The sequence below is a fragment of the Chiloscyllium punctatum genome, chromosome 17, assembly GCF_047496795.1.
Source record: "Chiloscyllium punctatum isolate Juve2018m chromosome 17, sChiPun1.3, whole genome shotgun sequence".
NCBI classification, from domain to species: Eukaryota; Metazoa; Chordata; class Chondrichthyes; order Orectolobiformes; family Hemiscylliidae; genus Chiloscyllium; species Chiloscyllium punctatum.
This window is the reverse complement of record NC_092755.1, coordinates 77,790,498-77,806,882: the sequence shown is the minus strand read 5'-3', so window position 1 is coordinate 77,806,882 and position 16,385 is coordinate 77,790,498. Positions and strand designations below refer to the sequence as shown.

The window sequence follows — 16,385 nt, the reverse complement described above, 5'->3', positions numbered from 1 at the left end:
TTTTTCAAGAAGCTAACGAAGGTGATTGAGGCGGGTAGACTAGTGGATGTTGTTGACATGGATTTTAGTACGACTTTCAACAAGATCCCTCATGGTAGGCTCTTCCAGAAGATTAAGCTGTAATTTCCCTCTGGGCAATTCAGTATGGGCAATAAATGCTGGCTGAGCCAGCGATGCCATCAACCTATGAATGAATGAATTTAAAAAATGCATAGGAACCATGGTGACTTGGTGTGTGGATTCAGAATTGACTTGCCCATAGAAAACAAAGGGTAGTGGTGGAAAGGTGTTTTTCAGGCTGGAGGTCCATGACTAGTGAGGTCTGTACTGGGATATCTACTGTTTGTGATATATATAAATAACTTGGATGAAAATTTACGTGGGTCGGTGAATAAGTTTGCAGACAATACAAAGACCAGTGGAGTTGTGGATAGTGTATAAGGTTGTCAAAGGATACAGCGGGGTATAAATCAGTTGCTGATACTAGTGGAGAAATGGCAGAGAAAGTTTAATCTGGATAAGTGTGTGGTGCTGAATTTTGTAACATCAAGTGTTCAGGAAAAGTATACAGTTAATGGCAGGATTCTGAATAGCATTGATGTACAGAGAGATCTTGGGGTTCAAGTCCACAGCTCCCTAAAAGTGGCCACACAAGTAGATAGAGTGGTAAAGAGGGCCTGTGGTATGCTTGCCTTCATTGATCGGGGATTGAGTATGAAAGCCAGGATACCATGTTGCAGCTTGAGAGTACTGTGTTCAATTCTGGTCACTATGTTACAGGAAGGATGTGGAGAGGATGTACAAGAAGTTTGCCAAGGTACTGCCTAGATTTGAGAGTATGAGTTACAAGGAGAGGCTAGGAAAACTCAGGTTGTTTTCTCTGGAGCGGCAGAGACCAAGGGGAGACTTAATTGAAGTCTATAAAATTATGAGATGCATAGATAGGGTTGACGGTCAGAATCTTTTTTCCAGAATTGAAATATCTAATTTTAGGGGGCATGCAATTAAGAGTTGGCAAGTTCAAAGAAGATGAGAGGGGCAAGTTTTTTTTTAAAACAGAGAGAGTGGCAGGAGTCTGGAAGGTGCTGCCAGTGGTGGTGATGGTGACAGATATGATAGTGGAGTTTAAGGGACTTTTAGATAAACACATGAATACGCAAGGGAGGGATAAGGGATAAGGGATTAGTTTAATTTGGTATCATGTTCGGCACAAAATCGTGGGTCAAAGGGCCTGTTCGTGTTCTGTACAGTTATCTATGTTCTATAAACTCCTCTGTTCACCACATGCTGAAAGTAAGTTTGCAAGTCCAGCAGTTGGTGAAGAAGGCAAAAGGTATGTTGGCCTTCAGAGCGAGAGGAATTAAGTATGGAGTAGGGATGCATTGATGCAATTATACAGGATGTTAGTGAAACTGCACCTGGAGTATAATGTCTAGTTGTGGTGTCCTTTTCTAAGGATGCTCTGGCTATAAAAGAGATGCAGTGAAGATTTATCAGATGGATTCCTGGGATGGCAGAACTGAAGTATGAAGAGAAATTAGTTCAGTGAGAGCATTTTTTTGACTGAATTTTAGAAGAACGAGGTGGGAACTTCAAAGAAACTTGTAAAATTCTAACATGAGTAGACAGGGTAAACACAGGAAGGATGTGTCCAATGACTGGGGAGTCCAGAAGCAGGGGTCATAACCCAAGGATACAGGTAAGCTATTTAGGAGTGAAATAAGCAGAAATGTCTTCACCCAGTCAGTTATGAGCCTGTGGGGAATGCTGCTACCGAAAGCGTTTAAGGCCAAAACACTGAATGTTTTCAAGGCAGAGTTAGACATAGTTTTTGGGGATAAAGGGATTAAATGATATGGATAGAAAGCAGGAACAGGGTACTGAGTTGGATGATCAAATGTGACATTATTGAATGGCAGAGCAGGCTCAAGGACCAAATAGCCTGTTTCTATATATCATGCTTCCCTTTTTTTTAAAAAAATCCAAACCTTTAATACATACCCATTAGCTTTATTCTGCTTTCCCGGCAGATTCTCAGGTGCAACTGTCACGTCCAAATTGGATTTATTGCTACTCTCTTCCAGGTTAGTCCTCAGGTCTTGAATTGATTTGCTTGTGACAGAGTACTCATCAGCAGGAGCAAAAGTCACTGATGACTGCCCACTTTCTTTCAGCTGAGGAAAACGGGATAGATAATGCAGCCGGACTGGATCATTTTCCTTCATATTCTGTTTACTGTTTGCAGTATTCAATTTGGAATTATGCACTGTACCAATACAATGAAAATCAGATTGCATGGATGCTGAATATTTTCCATATTCACTGGTCAGTGGCATGTTGTCCTGAAATTCTTTCCATTCATGATTACATTCATTGCTAGCCATTACCTGTTCTTCTGTTTCACTGCAGTCAGATTGTACATCAAATGATTTTATTTTACATTCCAGTTCCTCAAAGCCATCGCCATTAAGAAAAGTGGATGCAGTTGTATCAGTTACAAGTTTTGAAAAGGATGGTAACCTGGCTGTAGAGTGTCGGAGACCAATGTCATTTTGCAATTGAATTAGTGCTTTGATTTCATCTTGAATAAGCTGGAAATAACAGAAGAAAAATACACCAAGAGGTAGCTGCTACATTGAGAATACAATAAGTCACAGTAGTTGCAGAGTTCAACTTCCACTTGTCCATTAAACCAAGTTTTTTGATTGCAGTTGCATAATTTATAATTCAGACTTGTCATAGAGGATTGGGGTGGTGCTGGAAGAGCACAGCAGTTCAGGCAGCATCCGAGAAGCAGTAAAATCGACGTTTCGGGCAAAAGCCCTTCACCAGGAATACAGGCAGAGAGCCTGAAGGGTGGAGAGATAAGTGAGAGGAGGGTGGGGATGGGGAGAAAGTAGCATAGAGTACAATAGGTGAGTGGGGGGAGGGGATGAAGGTGATAGGTCGGGGGGAAAGGGGCAAGTGGATAGCCTGTTTCTATTTACCATGCTTCCCTTTTTTTTAAAAAAATCCAAACCTTTAATACATACCCATTGGCCTTATTCTGCTTCCCCAGCAGACTCTCAGGCGCAATTGTCACTTCCAAACTGGATTTATTGCTACTCTCTTCCAGGTTAGTCCTCAGGTCTTGAATTGCTTGTGACAGAGTACTCATTAGCAGTAGCTCCCCCCTCCCCGACCTATCACCTTCATCCCCTCCCCCCATTCACCTATTGTACTCTATGCTACTTTCTCCCCACCCCCAACCTCCTCTCACTTATCTCTCCACCCTTCAGGCTCTCTGCCTGTATTCCTGGTGAAGGGCTTTTGCCCGAAACGTCGATTTTACTGCTCCTCGGATGCTGCCTGACCTGCTGTGCTTTTCCAGCACCACTCTAATCTAGACTTTGGTTTCCAGCATCTGCAGTCATTGTTTTTACCATAGAGGATTGGGGAAAACTGAATGCTGCAAATAGTATGTTACAATACCACTTTATATAACTGCATGTATCTACACAATTTCAATACTTTCTAAATCACTCCATAAATTTTAATTTATAGCTATGCAAAGGAAACATGACTATCCTTCACCCCTGCCAGGAACTGTCAATCAGAATGGCTATATTGAATACAGAAGCCAGCAGTTAAATGTTTCAACTGGCAATGACTGGATCAGTGCACAATGTTTTTAAGTTTAAACCTAAAGGATGTTACCTCTCTTTATAAACTTTACAACATACTTACAATCCCACTTTCAAACTACATACAATTTCTAATAATGTCCCAAATTACAGTGGGTGAATGGGTTGTAACAGCAGTATTAAGAAGTGTGTAAGTTATACAGAACACTTAAAAAAATACTCAATTATATTTCCAGCATGTAATGAGTGAAACAAACATTACTATTACCTCACCACAATAATGGAGGGACAGGGCTCTCAATAAAAACGTGAACTGGTTGTGGGAAAGTAATCATGTGGGAACACAGAATATTAAAATTGCACTTGTCTTTATCAAATTAAACCATTGCAACAATTTTGCATGTTCCGTGTCCCTCCCTCCCTAGTCTACTTCAAGACATCTGTACTTCTACCTCAGCACAGAATATTAATGCACTAGGGCAATGTGAGAGAGACAAAAACAATCTATTCTGATGAGACCATTCATTATCATTCAGATACTGGCATCGTCACCATCTCTGGATTATTTAATACAGAATTCTGGTAAAACTGCACTACAATTGGCAAACACAGAAAGATGTAGTGTTGTCATGAATATCCTGCCTCGCTACACCACACTAAAACTGAGACCTAAGCAGTTAGTACCACAATTTTTTTGTGAAATGTAAAATGACTGTAGCAGGAGGATTAAAAATGATACCTTCAAACCAGCTCATTAAGGATTATTACAGATTCATACAGCATGGAAAATCGTTAAGGTTTAATTGGACATGATGATGAGCAATTGAAATAAAGTGGAAAAGTATGTGAAAAACAGGCCTAATGCAAAATTGAACCTGTTATGACTGAAAGGTGACTATGTGACAATAAACTGACTGAGATCTATCCTGTTGGGCCATCACATGGACCCACTTGGAGACTTTTTCTGTACAATAGTATGTCTGCAAAGTACTGAAACCACAAATGGTAATACAGCACATAATCTTAGATTCAGACTGATACTAATATCAGGGACTTTGCCCCATTCATTAGACTTCACCTCGGGCTGAGATTTGCAACTGTAAGGCGGCATGAAACTTGATGCCAACTTAATGCATGTGTTACTTGCTATCAGACTTCATCTTGGACCAGGATGGCAAACGGTACCAGGAACCCTGATTTCTCTTGACTGGTTTTCATAAAGCAAGGTCCCCAACAGGCAGAAGGGAAGGACACTCATTCTCAATATACATTCACTGCTTTATTTATTTATTGTTATACAATGTGGCTGTGTATACATGTTTGTGCATACACATACATGTACGCACACACAAAAATATAAATTTATATGCATACATTGCTTAACATGTGTTTACCACTTTATATATATCTACCACTTGACACAGGAGAAGGAGGAGGCTATTCGGCCCTTCGAGCCTGCTCCGCTATTTATTACAATCATGGCTGATTGTCCAACTCAACAGCCAAATCCTGTTTTCTCCCTATAACCTTTGATCCCATTTGCCCCAAGTGCTATACCTAGCCGCCTCTTGAATACATTTGATGTTTTGGCATCAATGACTTCCTGTGGTGATGAATTCCGAAGGCTCACCACTCTTTGGATGAAGAAATGTCTCCTCATTTTCATCCTAAATGGTGTACCCAAATTGTCAGACTGTGACCCCGGGTTCTGGATACACCCACCATCAGGAACATCCTCCCTGCATCTAGTCCTGTTAGAATGTTCTAAGTCTCCATAAGATCCTCCCCTATTCATCTGAACTCCAGCAAAAATAATCCTAACCTAGTCAGTCAATCTCTCCTCATACGTCAGTCCCGCCATCCCCAGAATCTGCCTAGGAAACCTTCACTACACTCCCACAAGAGCAAGAGCACCCTTCCTCAGAAAAGGAGATCAAAATTGCACGCAATATTCTATGTGTGGCCTCACCAAGGTCTTCTATAACTGCAAAAACACATCCCTGCTCCTATACTTGAAACCTCTTGCAATGAAGGCCAACATACCATTTGCTTTCTTCCCCGCCTGCTGCACCTGCATGCTTACCTTCAGTGACTGGTGCACAAGGACACCCAGGTCCCACCGCATACTCCAGTCTCCCAATTTGTACCCATTCAGATCATAATCTGCCTTCTGTTTTTGCTTCCAAAGTGAATAACCTCACATTGATTCAAATTATACTGCATCTGTCATTGATTTGCCCACTAACCCAGCCTGTCCAGATCATGCTGAGGAATCGGTGCATCCTCGTCACAGTTCATCCTCCCACCCAACTTGGTATCATTTGCAAACTTTGAGATGTTACGTTTGTTCCCTCATCCAAATCAGTAATACATATTATGAATAGCTGGGGTCTCAGCACCAATCCCTGTGGCACCTTAGTTACTACCTGCCAATTTGAAAAGGACCCATTAATTCCTACTCTTTGTTTCCTCTCTGCCAACCAGTTTTCTATTCATCTCAATACACTCCCTCAAACCCAAAGCACTTTAATCATGCACGATAATCTCTTTGAATCTGTCAAATGCTTTCTGAAGGTCCAAATATACCACATCAACTGGCTCCCCTTTGTCAACTCAACTAATTACATCTTCATAGAATTCCAACAGATTTGTCAACCAGGATTTCCCCTTTATAAATTCATGCTGACTCTGTCTGCTCCTGCCACTGCTTTCTAAATGCTCCACTAATATAAAGTCCTTCATAATGGATTTGAGAATTTTTCCCACTATTGAAGTTAGGCTTACGGGTCAATACTTCCCTGGTTTCTATCTACCTGCCTTCATGAATTTTGGAGTAACATTAGCTACCCTCCAATCTGCAGGGACTGTACTAGAGTCAATACAATCCTGGAAGATGACCATTTTTACATATATATTTACTGCTTCATCTGTACATTTACTGCTTAACATATATTTAGCACTTAATATGTAAATTTACTGCTTAATATAGTTAGCACTGATATAATGGCTAATAAATCTATTAATTTGGATCACTTGGACACTTAAGTTTTTGTTACATCCCATCGAATCCACTATTGAACCTTAACAATGCCTTTTACAGTCTTAAAATGCTTTTGAGACAGCACTAACTAGACCACAACACTATACAAAATTTTCATCAAATTATTAATCAAATCAGAAAAACACAAGGCATGGGAAGAAAGAGAAGTATCAAGTGTAACTGGCGCAAATGAAAATGTTCTGATTAAGAAGAGTCGCAGGTAGATAGGACAGTGAAGAAGGTGTTTGTTATGCTTTCCTTTATTGGTCAGTATATTGAGTACAGGAGTTGGGAGGTCATGCTGTGGCTGGACAGGACATTGATTAGGCCACTGTTGGAATACTGTGTGCAATTCTGGTCTCCTTCCTATCGGAAGAATGTTGTGAAACTTGAAAGGGTTCAGAAAAGATTTACAAGGACGTTGCCAGGGTTGCAGGATTGGAGCTATAGGGAGAGGTTGAATAGGCGAGGGCTGTTTTCCCTTCAGCATCGGAGGCTGAGGGGTGACCTTATAGAAGTTTATAAAATCATGAGCGGCATGGATAGGATAAATAGACAAAGCCTTTTCCCTGGGGTGGGGGAGTTCAGAACTAAAGGGCATAGGTTTAGGGTGAGAGGGGAAATATATAAAAGAGACCTGAGGGGCAACATTTTCACGTGGAGCGTGGTTCGTGTATGGAATGAGCTACCAGAGGAAGTGGTGGAGGCTAGTACGATTGCAACATTTAAAATTCTGGATGGGTATATGAATAGGAAGGGTTTGGAGGGATATGGGCCGGGTGCTGGCAGATGGTACTAGATTGGGTTGGTATATTTGGTTGGCATGGACGAGTTGAACCGAAGGGGTCTGTTTACGTGCTGTACATCTCTATGATTCTGAGAAACAGCAAAAGATTTTCTCTACATTCACCTTTGTAATCAGAGACCTGAGAGTACTTGATGTAAACAATGAGTATCCAATGAGGAAATGTCATAACTACTGACAAATGTTATTCCTCCCTTTACAGGGCTCAATTTATTCATCAAAAATACAATTTTAAAACATTCCTTTGAAAAGTAACAATAAAAATTGGTATCCTTTACTCACTTGGATCTGACATTGGTATTGGTCCTGTTGAGACAAAATCTGATCCTGGTATTGTTTTTCCACTAGTTTAAAGAGCTGCAACCACCTTGCCTAATAACCCACAGGAAGAAATACACAATATATTATCTATCAAATTTCACTCACTAATAAATTTCTCTCATATTTATAACTCACAATTCTATAATCGATGTTCAGTTGGATACGAACATAACGGTTAATATGTCCACTTGATGAATCGGGAGCACTCTCACGTCATGAGTAACAAGATTATCTCACTCGAGGATTTTGGTACAGTATGCAGATAGTAAATTCAGTGCAATGCAAGGCGGTTGCATTGTTAGAGGTACTAACTTTTGAACGGAACACCAAACTCCCTAACTTCTAGTTCAGATGAGCATAAAAACACTTCAAGGCACATTTTCAAAGAACGTTCACTATCTCAATTCAACATTAATTCTTCAACCAACATCACAAAAATGCATCAATTGATCCTTCATCAGTTGATATTTAGAACACAGTACAGTACAGGCCCTTCAACCCACGATGATGAGCCAAGCATTTACCTTAATCCAAAATCAACCTAACCTATGTCATTCTGTTTCCCGATCCACTTATCAGTTGAAGCAAATACTCAGAGACACAGAATGAGTTTACCTCCTTCGTCCTTATTCCAGGCCTTGGAGGGAGAGGGAACGATCACACATATGGACAGGGTCACGAGTTCTCAGTCTTCTCTCAAACAGCAGATTCTTAAGGAATTATACAGTCACTTACAGGGAGCAGCATCCAAATAAGGCAACATCTAAATTGTTTGGTACCATCAGAGAGCATCAACAGTAAAGATTACGCCATCTGGCATTATTCAATGGATGTTCTTAACCTTGTTAGCTGGCATTACATAATGGATGCTTGTCACCTTGTTAACTGGCATTACATAATAGATGCTTTTCACCTCATTAACCTACTACCCTTGCCTCCAGCACCTCACTGTTTACTGCAAGTTCTTATCTGACCAAAGTCATGCTAGCTGAGCCTTTGTCTCATACAACCTAAAACTTTAATCTTTCCCTACCTGCTCATACATTATACACTTTCTCACCTACACACCCCTCAACTTACTGCCGTCCACATGCTTCTCCAGCGGTCGCTTAAATTTCCCTAATGTCTCTGACTCTACTACCACTGCTGACAGTGCACTCTACACACCCACCACTCTCAGTGTAAAGAACCTACCTCTGACACCTTCCCTATATCTTCCTCCAATCACCTTAAGATTATGACCCCTCATGATAGCCATTTCTGCCCTGGGGAAATATCTCTGGCTATCTACTCTATGTATGCCTCTCATTACCTTGTACACCGCTATAAAATCACCTGTCTTCCTTCTTCTCTCCAGTGTGAAAAGCCCTAGCTCACTCAACCTCTCTTCATAAGACATGCCCTTCAATCCGGGCAGCATCCAGGTAAATCTCCTTTGCACCGTCTCTAAAGCAGCTACATCTTTCCTATAATGAGGTGACCAGAACTGGACACAATATTCCAAGTGTGGTCTAACCAGAGTTTTATAGAGCTGCAGCAAAATCTCATGGCTCTTAAAATCAATCCCCCGTTAAATGAAAACCAAAACACCAGACACCTTCTTAACAACCCTATCAACTTGGGTGGCAATTTTGAGGGATCTATGTATGTGGACCCCAAGATCACACTGTACCCCCACACTGCCAAGAATCCTGTCTTTAACCCTGTATTCAGCATTCAAATTCGACCTTCCAAAATGAATCACTTCATATTTATCCAGGTTGAACTCCATCTGCGACTTCTCAGCCCAGCTCTGAAACCTGTCAATGTCTTGTTGTAGCCTGCAACAGCCCTGGAGACTATCTACAATACCACCAACTTTTGTGGCATCATCAAACTTACGAACCTACCCTTCCACTGCTTCATCCAAGTCATTTATAAAAACGACAAAAAGAGCAGAGGCCCAAGAACAAATCCCTGCGGAACACCACTGGTCACCAACCTCCAGGCAGAATACTCTCCATCCACTACCACTTGCTGTCTTCTTTTGGCCAGTCAATTCTGTATCCAGGCAGCCAAATTTCCCTGTACCCCATACCTCCGAAATTTCTGACAATGAGCCTACCATGGAGAACCTTATCAAATGCCTTCGTGAAATCCATATACACCACATCCACTACTCGACCTTCATCAACTTGTCTTGTCACATCCTCAAAGAACTCAATAAGGCTCAAGAGGCACAACCTGCCCATCATAAAGCCATGCTGACTATCTTTAATCAAACAATGTTTTTCCAAACAGTCATAAATCCTATCTCTCAGAATCCTTTCCAGTACCTTGCTTACCACAGATGTAAGACTGACTGGTCTGGAATTCCCAGGGATTTCCCTATTCCCTTTTTTGAATAGAGGAACAACATTTGCCTCCCTCCAATCATCCAGTACTACTCACGTGGAGAGCGAGGAAACAAAGATCATCACTAGAGGTACAGCAATCTCATTCCTCGCTTCCCGTAGTAATCATGGGTATATCTGGTCCAACCCTGGGGACTTATCTATCTTGATGCTTCCCAAAATTTCCAGCACATCTACTTTCTTAATATCAATCTGTTCAAGCCTATTAACCTAGTCCACTGTGTTCTCACTATCAACACTGTCCCTCTCTCTAGCGCTTACTGAAACAAAAAACTAATTTAGGGCCACCCTACCACTTCAGACTCCAGGCTGAAGTTCCCTCCACTATCCCTGATCGGTCTTACTTTCTCTCTCTGATCATTCTCTTATTCCTCATGGGTGAGGAATTTATTTGTCGGATTTTATGTGCGACTGTCTCAAAAGCAAAGGTGACAGAAGTCAAAGTTATTTCTTTCTAACCATAACCACGCAAAGTGCGGCACACTAGCACATTGGTTAGCAATGCTGCCTCACAGTGCCAAGGATCCAGATCCAATTCCAGCCTTGGGCAACTGTCTGTGTGGAGTTTGCACGTTCTCACAGTGTTTGTGTGGGTTTCCTCCGGGTACTTCGGTTTCCTCCCACAGACCAAAAGATGTGCAGGTCAGGTGAGTTGGCCTTGGTAAACTGCCGATAGTGTTAGACGCATTAGTCAGAGGGAAATGGGTCTGGGTAGGTTACTCTTCAGAGGGTCGATGTGGACTTGTTGGATCAAAGGGCCTGTTTCCACACTGTAGGGAATATAATCTAAATCTTAAAAGGTAAGTTCTTTCAGGAGGGCAGACAAAAAAAATTGTTTTTTTAAATTTCAAACATTTTTGGCTCATTTCTTTTCTTAAGAATGTGGAAGGGAAGCAAAGATGTTTTAGAACAAAGAAAATATTAATCAAGTTGCTTAATGTTTAAATGAAATTGCATTTCAGAAATAAAAAGCCAAACTAGGAAAGTCACCAGGAGAATGTGAAGGTGATGCCAAATGTTGAGAAAAATAAGTGGTTGAGGTTACTGCTAAGATCAGCTAATTCAAGGCAGACCAAGAAGCAAGCAGCAACCTGACAGTTTAGCGCACGCACACACATATCAATATATTTGTTCATATTAACATAGCACAATAAAAATATTACTTTATTTTCAAAGGGAACTCAACTAACCTCACAGTTCTTCAGAATCTCAGGATCTGTCCCACTGGTATTTTGAATCTCTTGCATTAAAGTCCCCAAGGTTTCAAGTGCGCTTGGATTAATCAATGGCAAATTTTTGCTCAAATTTTCATGAAATGCATATCTAATTGGACAGCAAGAAAGATTTGGGGAGAGGGAGTGTTAACTTATAAACATTAGATGTAAGAAAACAATGAAAACTTCTCACCATATAGTGATTCTGACATTGTAAACGAATTGGAAATACCTATAATATTCCCAGAGTGTAGAGCAGCAATTCCACACCAGTAAAGTATACCCTTGTTTCAACACTCAACATCCACAAATACTTGCTTTCATTGTTGCTTCCATAATGATTTAATTATTTGTTCTGTGGTTTAATTTGATAATCATTTTAAAATTTAACTACAGTAGTTAGTTCAATTGGGTAGTCTTGGAGCAGAAAACTTGTCAGCACTGTTCCAAGTAGAAATGTTTAACAATAGTAGCAAATTATATTATTTTCACACAATATTAATTATTCAGTACCCTTACTTGTGGATTTAGAAGACGTATTCACTTATGGCTACGTGATTGAATGTGTGAAATACAATGCAAGATTTTTAATTACTCCACCATGAATAACTAAACAAATTACTTTTACTCCCTTTCTCAGTGAACTTGCAACATCTAGTGGCAGAAAATAGAACATGCAGATACATAGCTTATAAATGTTTTTGCAATTTTTATTCATAGCTCTAGCTCAATAGTCCCCTGACTGATTTTCTCTTTACTTGTCAATTTACTGGTCATCATTGGCTGAATTTTAAAATCCTTTCAATTCTCTGACATTAGTCTATTTTGCAACACCAAGATTTTCTTTTAATCTAATACTATGCCTATCATCTCATTAAGCAAAGTTTGCAACCTTTCCTGCAGAATTTTAAATCCCTTAAGGGAATATAATTTGCAGCAGATTTTGAATTAATTCTTTAAATGTTTGTTCCCATTGTTTATTTAGCATGATACCATTAAATTTAGTTTCCACAATCTACCTTCACCAACTTGCCCTCATAACTGTTTTGTATTATTGCTTGAATTGAACAATTCTCCTTTCTCACAAAATACAATCATACCAGGTTACTAACTGACCCAATTTGTTTTTCATATGTTTTCATAAAAATGCACAAAAACACATCATGATTTACGATATCGATGAACAATCACTACTGGGAATAATTAGTATTCCTGCAATGGTCACTGTATCTCCTCATTATGTATACAGCAAATAAGTGATAATCAAATTCTAACCCTTCATTTGACACTTAGAAAACATTAGCAAGATCAGACAGAATCAACACTACTTTATGAAAGGGAGTCATGTTCAACAAACCTGTTAATTTTTGTTTTAAGATGCACCCAGCAGAATAGATAAGAAGGAACCAGTGGATATATGTATAAAATAGATTTACAAAAACTTTTGACAAGAATCATATAATGCCTTCAGCATGGAAGCAGGCCATTTGGCCCATCGAATCCACACTGAGCCTCCGAAGAGCATCCCATTCAGACGCACCTCCCTACCCCTCATCCCTGCATTTCCCACAGCTAATCCACCTAGACTGCACGTCTTTGAACTGTGGAAGGAAACAGAAGCACCCAGAGGAAAGCCACACAGAGACAGGGATAAATACATACAGTCGCCTAAGGGTGGAAACAAACCAGAGCCCCTGGTGCTGTGAGGTAACAGTGCTAACTGAGCAACAGAGCTGCCCAATAAGGTGCCACATAAAAAGGTTAGTAAACAACATTTGTTCATTTCAAATGGGTGGGGGTGGTTTGGACTGAGAGTTTGTAACTGTGTAGAAAACAATGTAGGAATAAGACAGTGATTTGCAGGTTGGCAGATTGCACAACCTGATGATGTTGAATGCTGGATTGAGACCCAGCGAAAACACTTCTCTTCAGTGAATAGTGGCATGAAATAGTTTATAATGATCAGAGTTAAAGATAATCTCCTTTTGAGGATTCCATACAAACTTTGACTATTGTAAGAGGTGGATTTGTACCCAAGGAAGAGATTTAATCATATCCTCAATAAGGTGTTTAAGAACTTATGGAGATTGAAAAGGGTGGAAACTACTTGGCCAAAACATTTTCCTCAAAACACGACACAAAGCTTGGTAGTATTTTTGTAACATTTATACATTTTTAACAAAACTACAGAAAAATGTGACATTGGAATCTCACTGTCAGTGAAGCATACGTAATAACAGAAATGGACAATGTTAATGATAAACTTAAAGAGGATTTGGAGACATTGAATCTGTTAGTAAAAATTCAGCAGATGGAATCAATGTGAAGAAAAGTGGAGGTTATCCACTTTGGTAGGAAAAACAGAAATAGAGGAGTTACTAAAAGGCAAGCAGCCAGTGTCAAACTTCAAAAGGACCTTTTAAAAAAAAGTAATCGACGTTAACAGGCATGTACAGCAAGCAATTAAGGAGACAAGTGGCTTGTTGATCTTTATTACAAGGGAATTTAAATATAAGAGTAAACATGTCTTAATACAATTATATAAATCCTTGGTAAGATCACATGAGCTATTTTGGTCACTTTGTCTCCAGAAGGATATACTCACGAGAGGAGGAACACAACAAAGATTTACCAGAATAACTGCTGGCATGGAAGGATTGCTCTATGAGGAAATATTAAACAGATTAGGCCTGTATTTTTTTAAAGTAGAGAAAAAAATGAGAGATAATCTAATTCAAACATACAAAATTCTAGCAGGGTGCAACAGAATAGGTGTTGGAAGAATGGTTGGGGTTAAAGGAAGCGAATGATATTCAGGACTGAGATCAATACATTTCTACATTTTAAAAACAAAGGGATGTGGGGAATATTGCAGGAAAAATGTATTAAAGTAAATGATCAGGAATTATCTCACTGAATATTGTAACGAGCTCAATGGCATATCCCTACTCCAATTTCTTACAAGGCCTGAAGACATTGAAGCAGGAGTATGCCATTCAGTCCATTGAGTCTGTTGTATATTTCAATTAGATCATGACTGACCTGATAACCCTCAACTTTACTTTCCTCCCTCACTCACTCACTGAATAAAAGTCTCAGGCTTGAATATACACAGCGATCCAGGCTCAGCAGCCCTCTTTGGTAAATACAGGGCATTGGTAACTGTAAATCCAAATTATACAAAGCATGGTGAGACCACATCTGAAGAACTGTGTACAGTACCATTCATTGTACCTACAAAAGGATGCTAATGCATTGGAAGCAGTTAACAGAAGGCTTACTAAGCTAATATCTGGAATGAGCAGATTGCCTTACAAGGAAAGGCTAGATAGGCTAGGCATGTATTCTCCGGAACAAAATCCGAAATTGCTGACAAATGTCAGCAGGTCTGGCAGCATCCATGGAGAGAAATTAGAGTTAATGTTTCGGGGCCAGTGACATTTCTTCACAAAAGTTTCTGATTTCCAGTATCCGCAGTTCTTCGGTTTTATGTGTTCTCTGGATTTAGAAGATTCAGATGTGATTTAGTTGAAACATACAAAGATCCTGAGGGGACTTGACTAGATTCTTTTCGGAGAATCGAGAACTAGGGATAATAATTTAAAAATAAGAGGTCACCCATTCGACAGGGATGAGGAAACATTTTTTTCCTTACAGAAGGTTGAGTGCCTTTGGAATCACTTTTCTCAAAAGGCATTGGATGCAAAACCTTGCATTTTTTTAAAGACAGAGGTAGATAGACTCTTGTTTAACAAAGGAATGAAAGATTACTGGAGGAATTTAGAGCTCAAGTTTAAAAAATCAGATCGGCTGTGATCTTATAGAATGGCAGAGCACGCTCAAAGGGCTGAATGGTTCAGTCTTGTTCCTCATGTCTAAAGAATTCCACAGATTCACTAGCATGCACCCCTTATTCTGAGATTATATCCTCTGGTCCTAGACTCTACCACAAGGGGAAGCAAGCTCACCACATCTACCCTTGCAAGTCCTCTAAGAACCCTGTATGTTTCAATAAGGTCACCTCTCTTTCATCTAAATCATAATGAGTACCGGCCCAACCAATTTTTCATTACTCTCAGCACTGTTGCAAAACTGAGTGCAGAGAAAATATGATGAATAAAATTTGAATCAGAAACTCCAAGGTGGCAACTTGCTTACTCTTGTAGGTCAGACAAGAGGGCCATAGAGGTGTACAGCACAGAAAAAGACCCTTTGGTCCAACTCTCCATGCTGACTAGATATCCTAACCTAATCTAGTCCCAGTTGCCAACATTGTGCCCGTATCCCTTAAACCCTCCCTGTTCATGTACCCATCCGAATGCCTTTTAAAATGTTGTAATTGTACCAGGCTCCACCATTTCTTCTGGCATTCCATACATGCACCACTCTCCGTGAAAAAGTTGTCCATTGGGTCCCTTTTTTTACATTTTTCCGTCTCATCTTAAACCTACTTCCTTAAATTTTGGACTCCCTCGCCTGGGGGAAAGACTTTAACTGTTCATTCTTTCCATGTCTGTCATTATTTTATACACTTCTATAAGGTCACCCCTCAGCTTCCAATGGTCCAGGGAAAACAGCCCCAGCCTATTCAGCCTCTCCCTACAGCTCAAACCCTCCAACCCTGGCAACATATTTGTTAATCTTTTCTGAACTCTTTCAAGTTTAACAATTCCTTTCCTGTAAGAGAGACCAGAATTGAATCCATTCTTCCCCCTTCTTTCCCCCTTTCCCCCTCTTGGGGTTCTCTCCTGAGGTAAAGCAACTGGTGACATGGAGCGGAGCAGGGATGGCCAGCGGGCTGGGCGCCCGAAGGGAGCAGAGACAGCCAGTGGGCTACAGACCTGAGTGGAGAAGGGACGTCCAGCGAGCTGCAGGGCCAAGCGAAATGGGGACAGCCAGCGGGCTGGAGACCCAAGCAATGCGAAACAGGTGTTGAACTGGGAACTGGTGCAGGCGATCAGCAGCTTGTGGGCCCAGTGAGACCAAATG

At 40.4% G+C, this 16,385-nt stretch overlaps 1 protein-coding gene across 11 annotated transcripts in view; it reads right to left on the bottom strand.

The window, feature by feature from the left end:
• LOC140488035 (M-phase phosphoprotein 9) overlaps positions 1-16,385 on the bottom strand; it is a 102,002-nt gene that overhangs the window by 71,293 nt on the left and 14,324 nt on the right. For 9 of the 11 annotated variants that reach the window (XM_072587627.1, XM_072587625.1, XM_072587624.1 and 6 more), the window contains 3 exons: positions 11,373-11,505; positions 7,751-7,840; positions 2,002-2,591 (listed from right to left, as the gene is read on the bottom strand). In XM_072587627.1, coding sequence (XP_072443728.1) covers positions 2,002-2,591; positions 7,751-7,840; positions 11,373-11,505 — 813 coding nt within the window. The remainder of the gene's footprint in view (positions 1-2,001; positions 2,592-7,750; positions 7,841-11,372; positions 11,506-16,385) is intronic. The other 2 variants (XM_072587633.1, XM_072587634.1) reach the window with 2 other exon arrangements.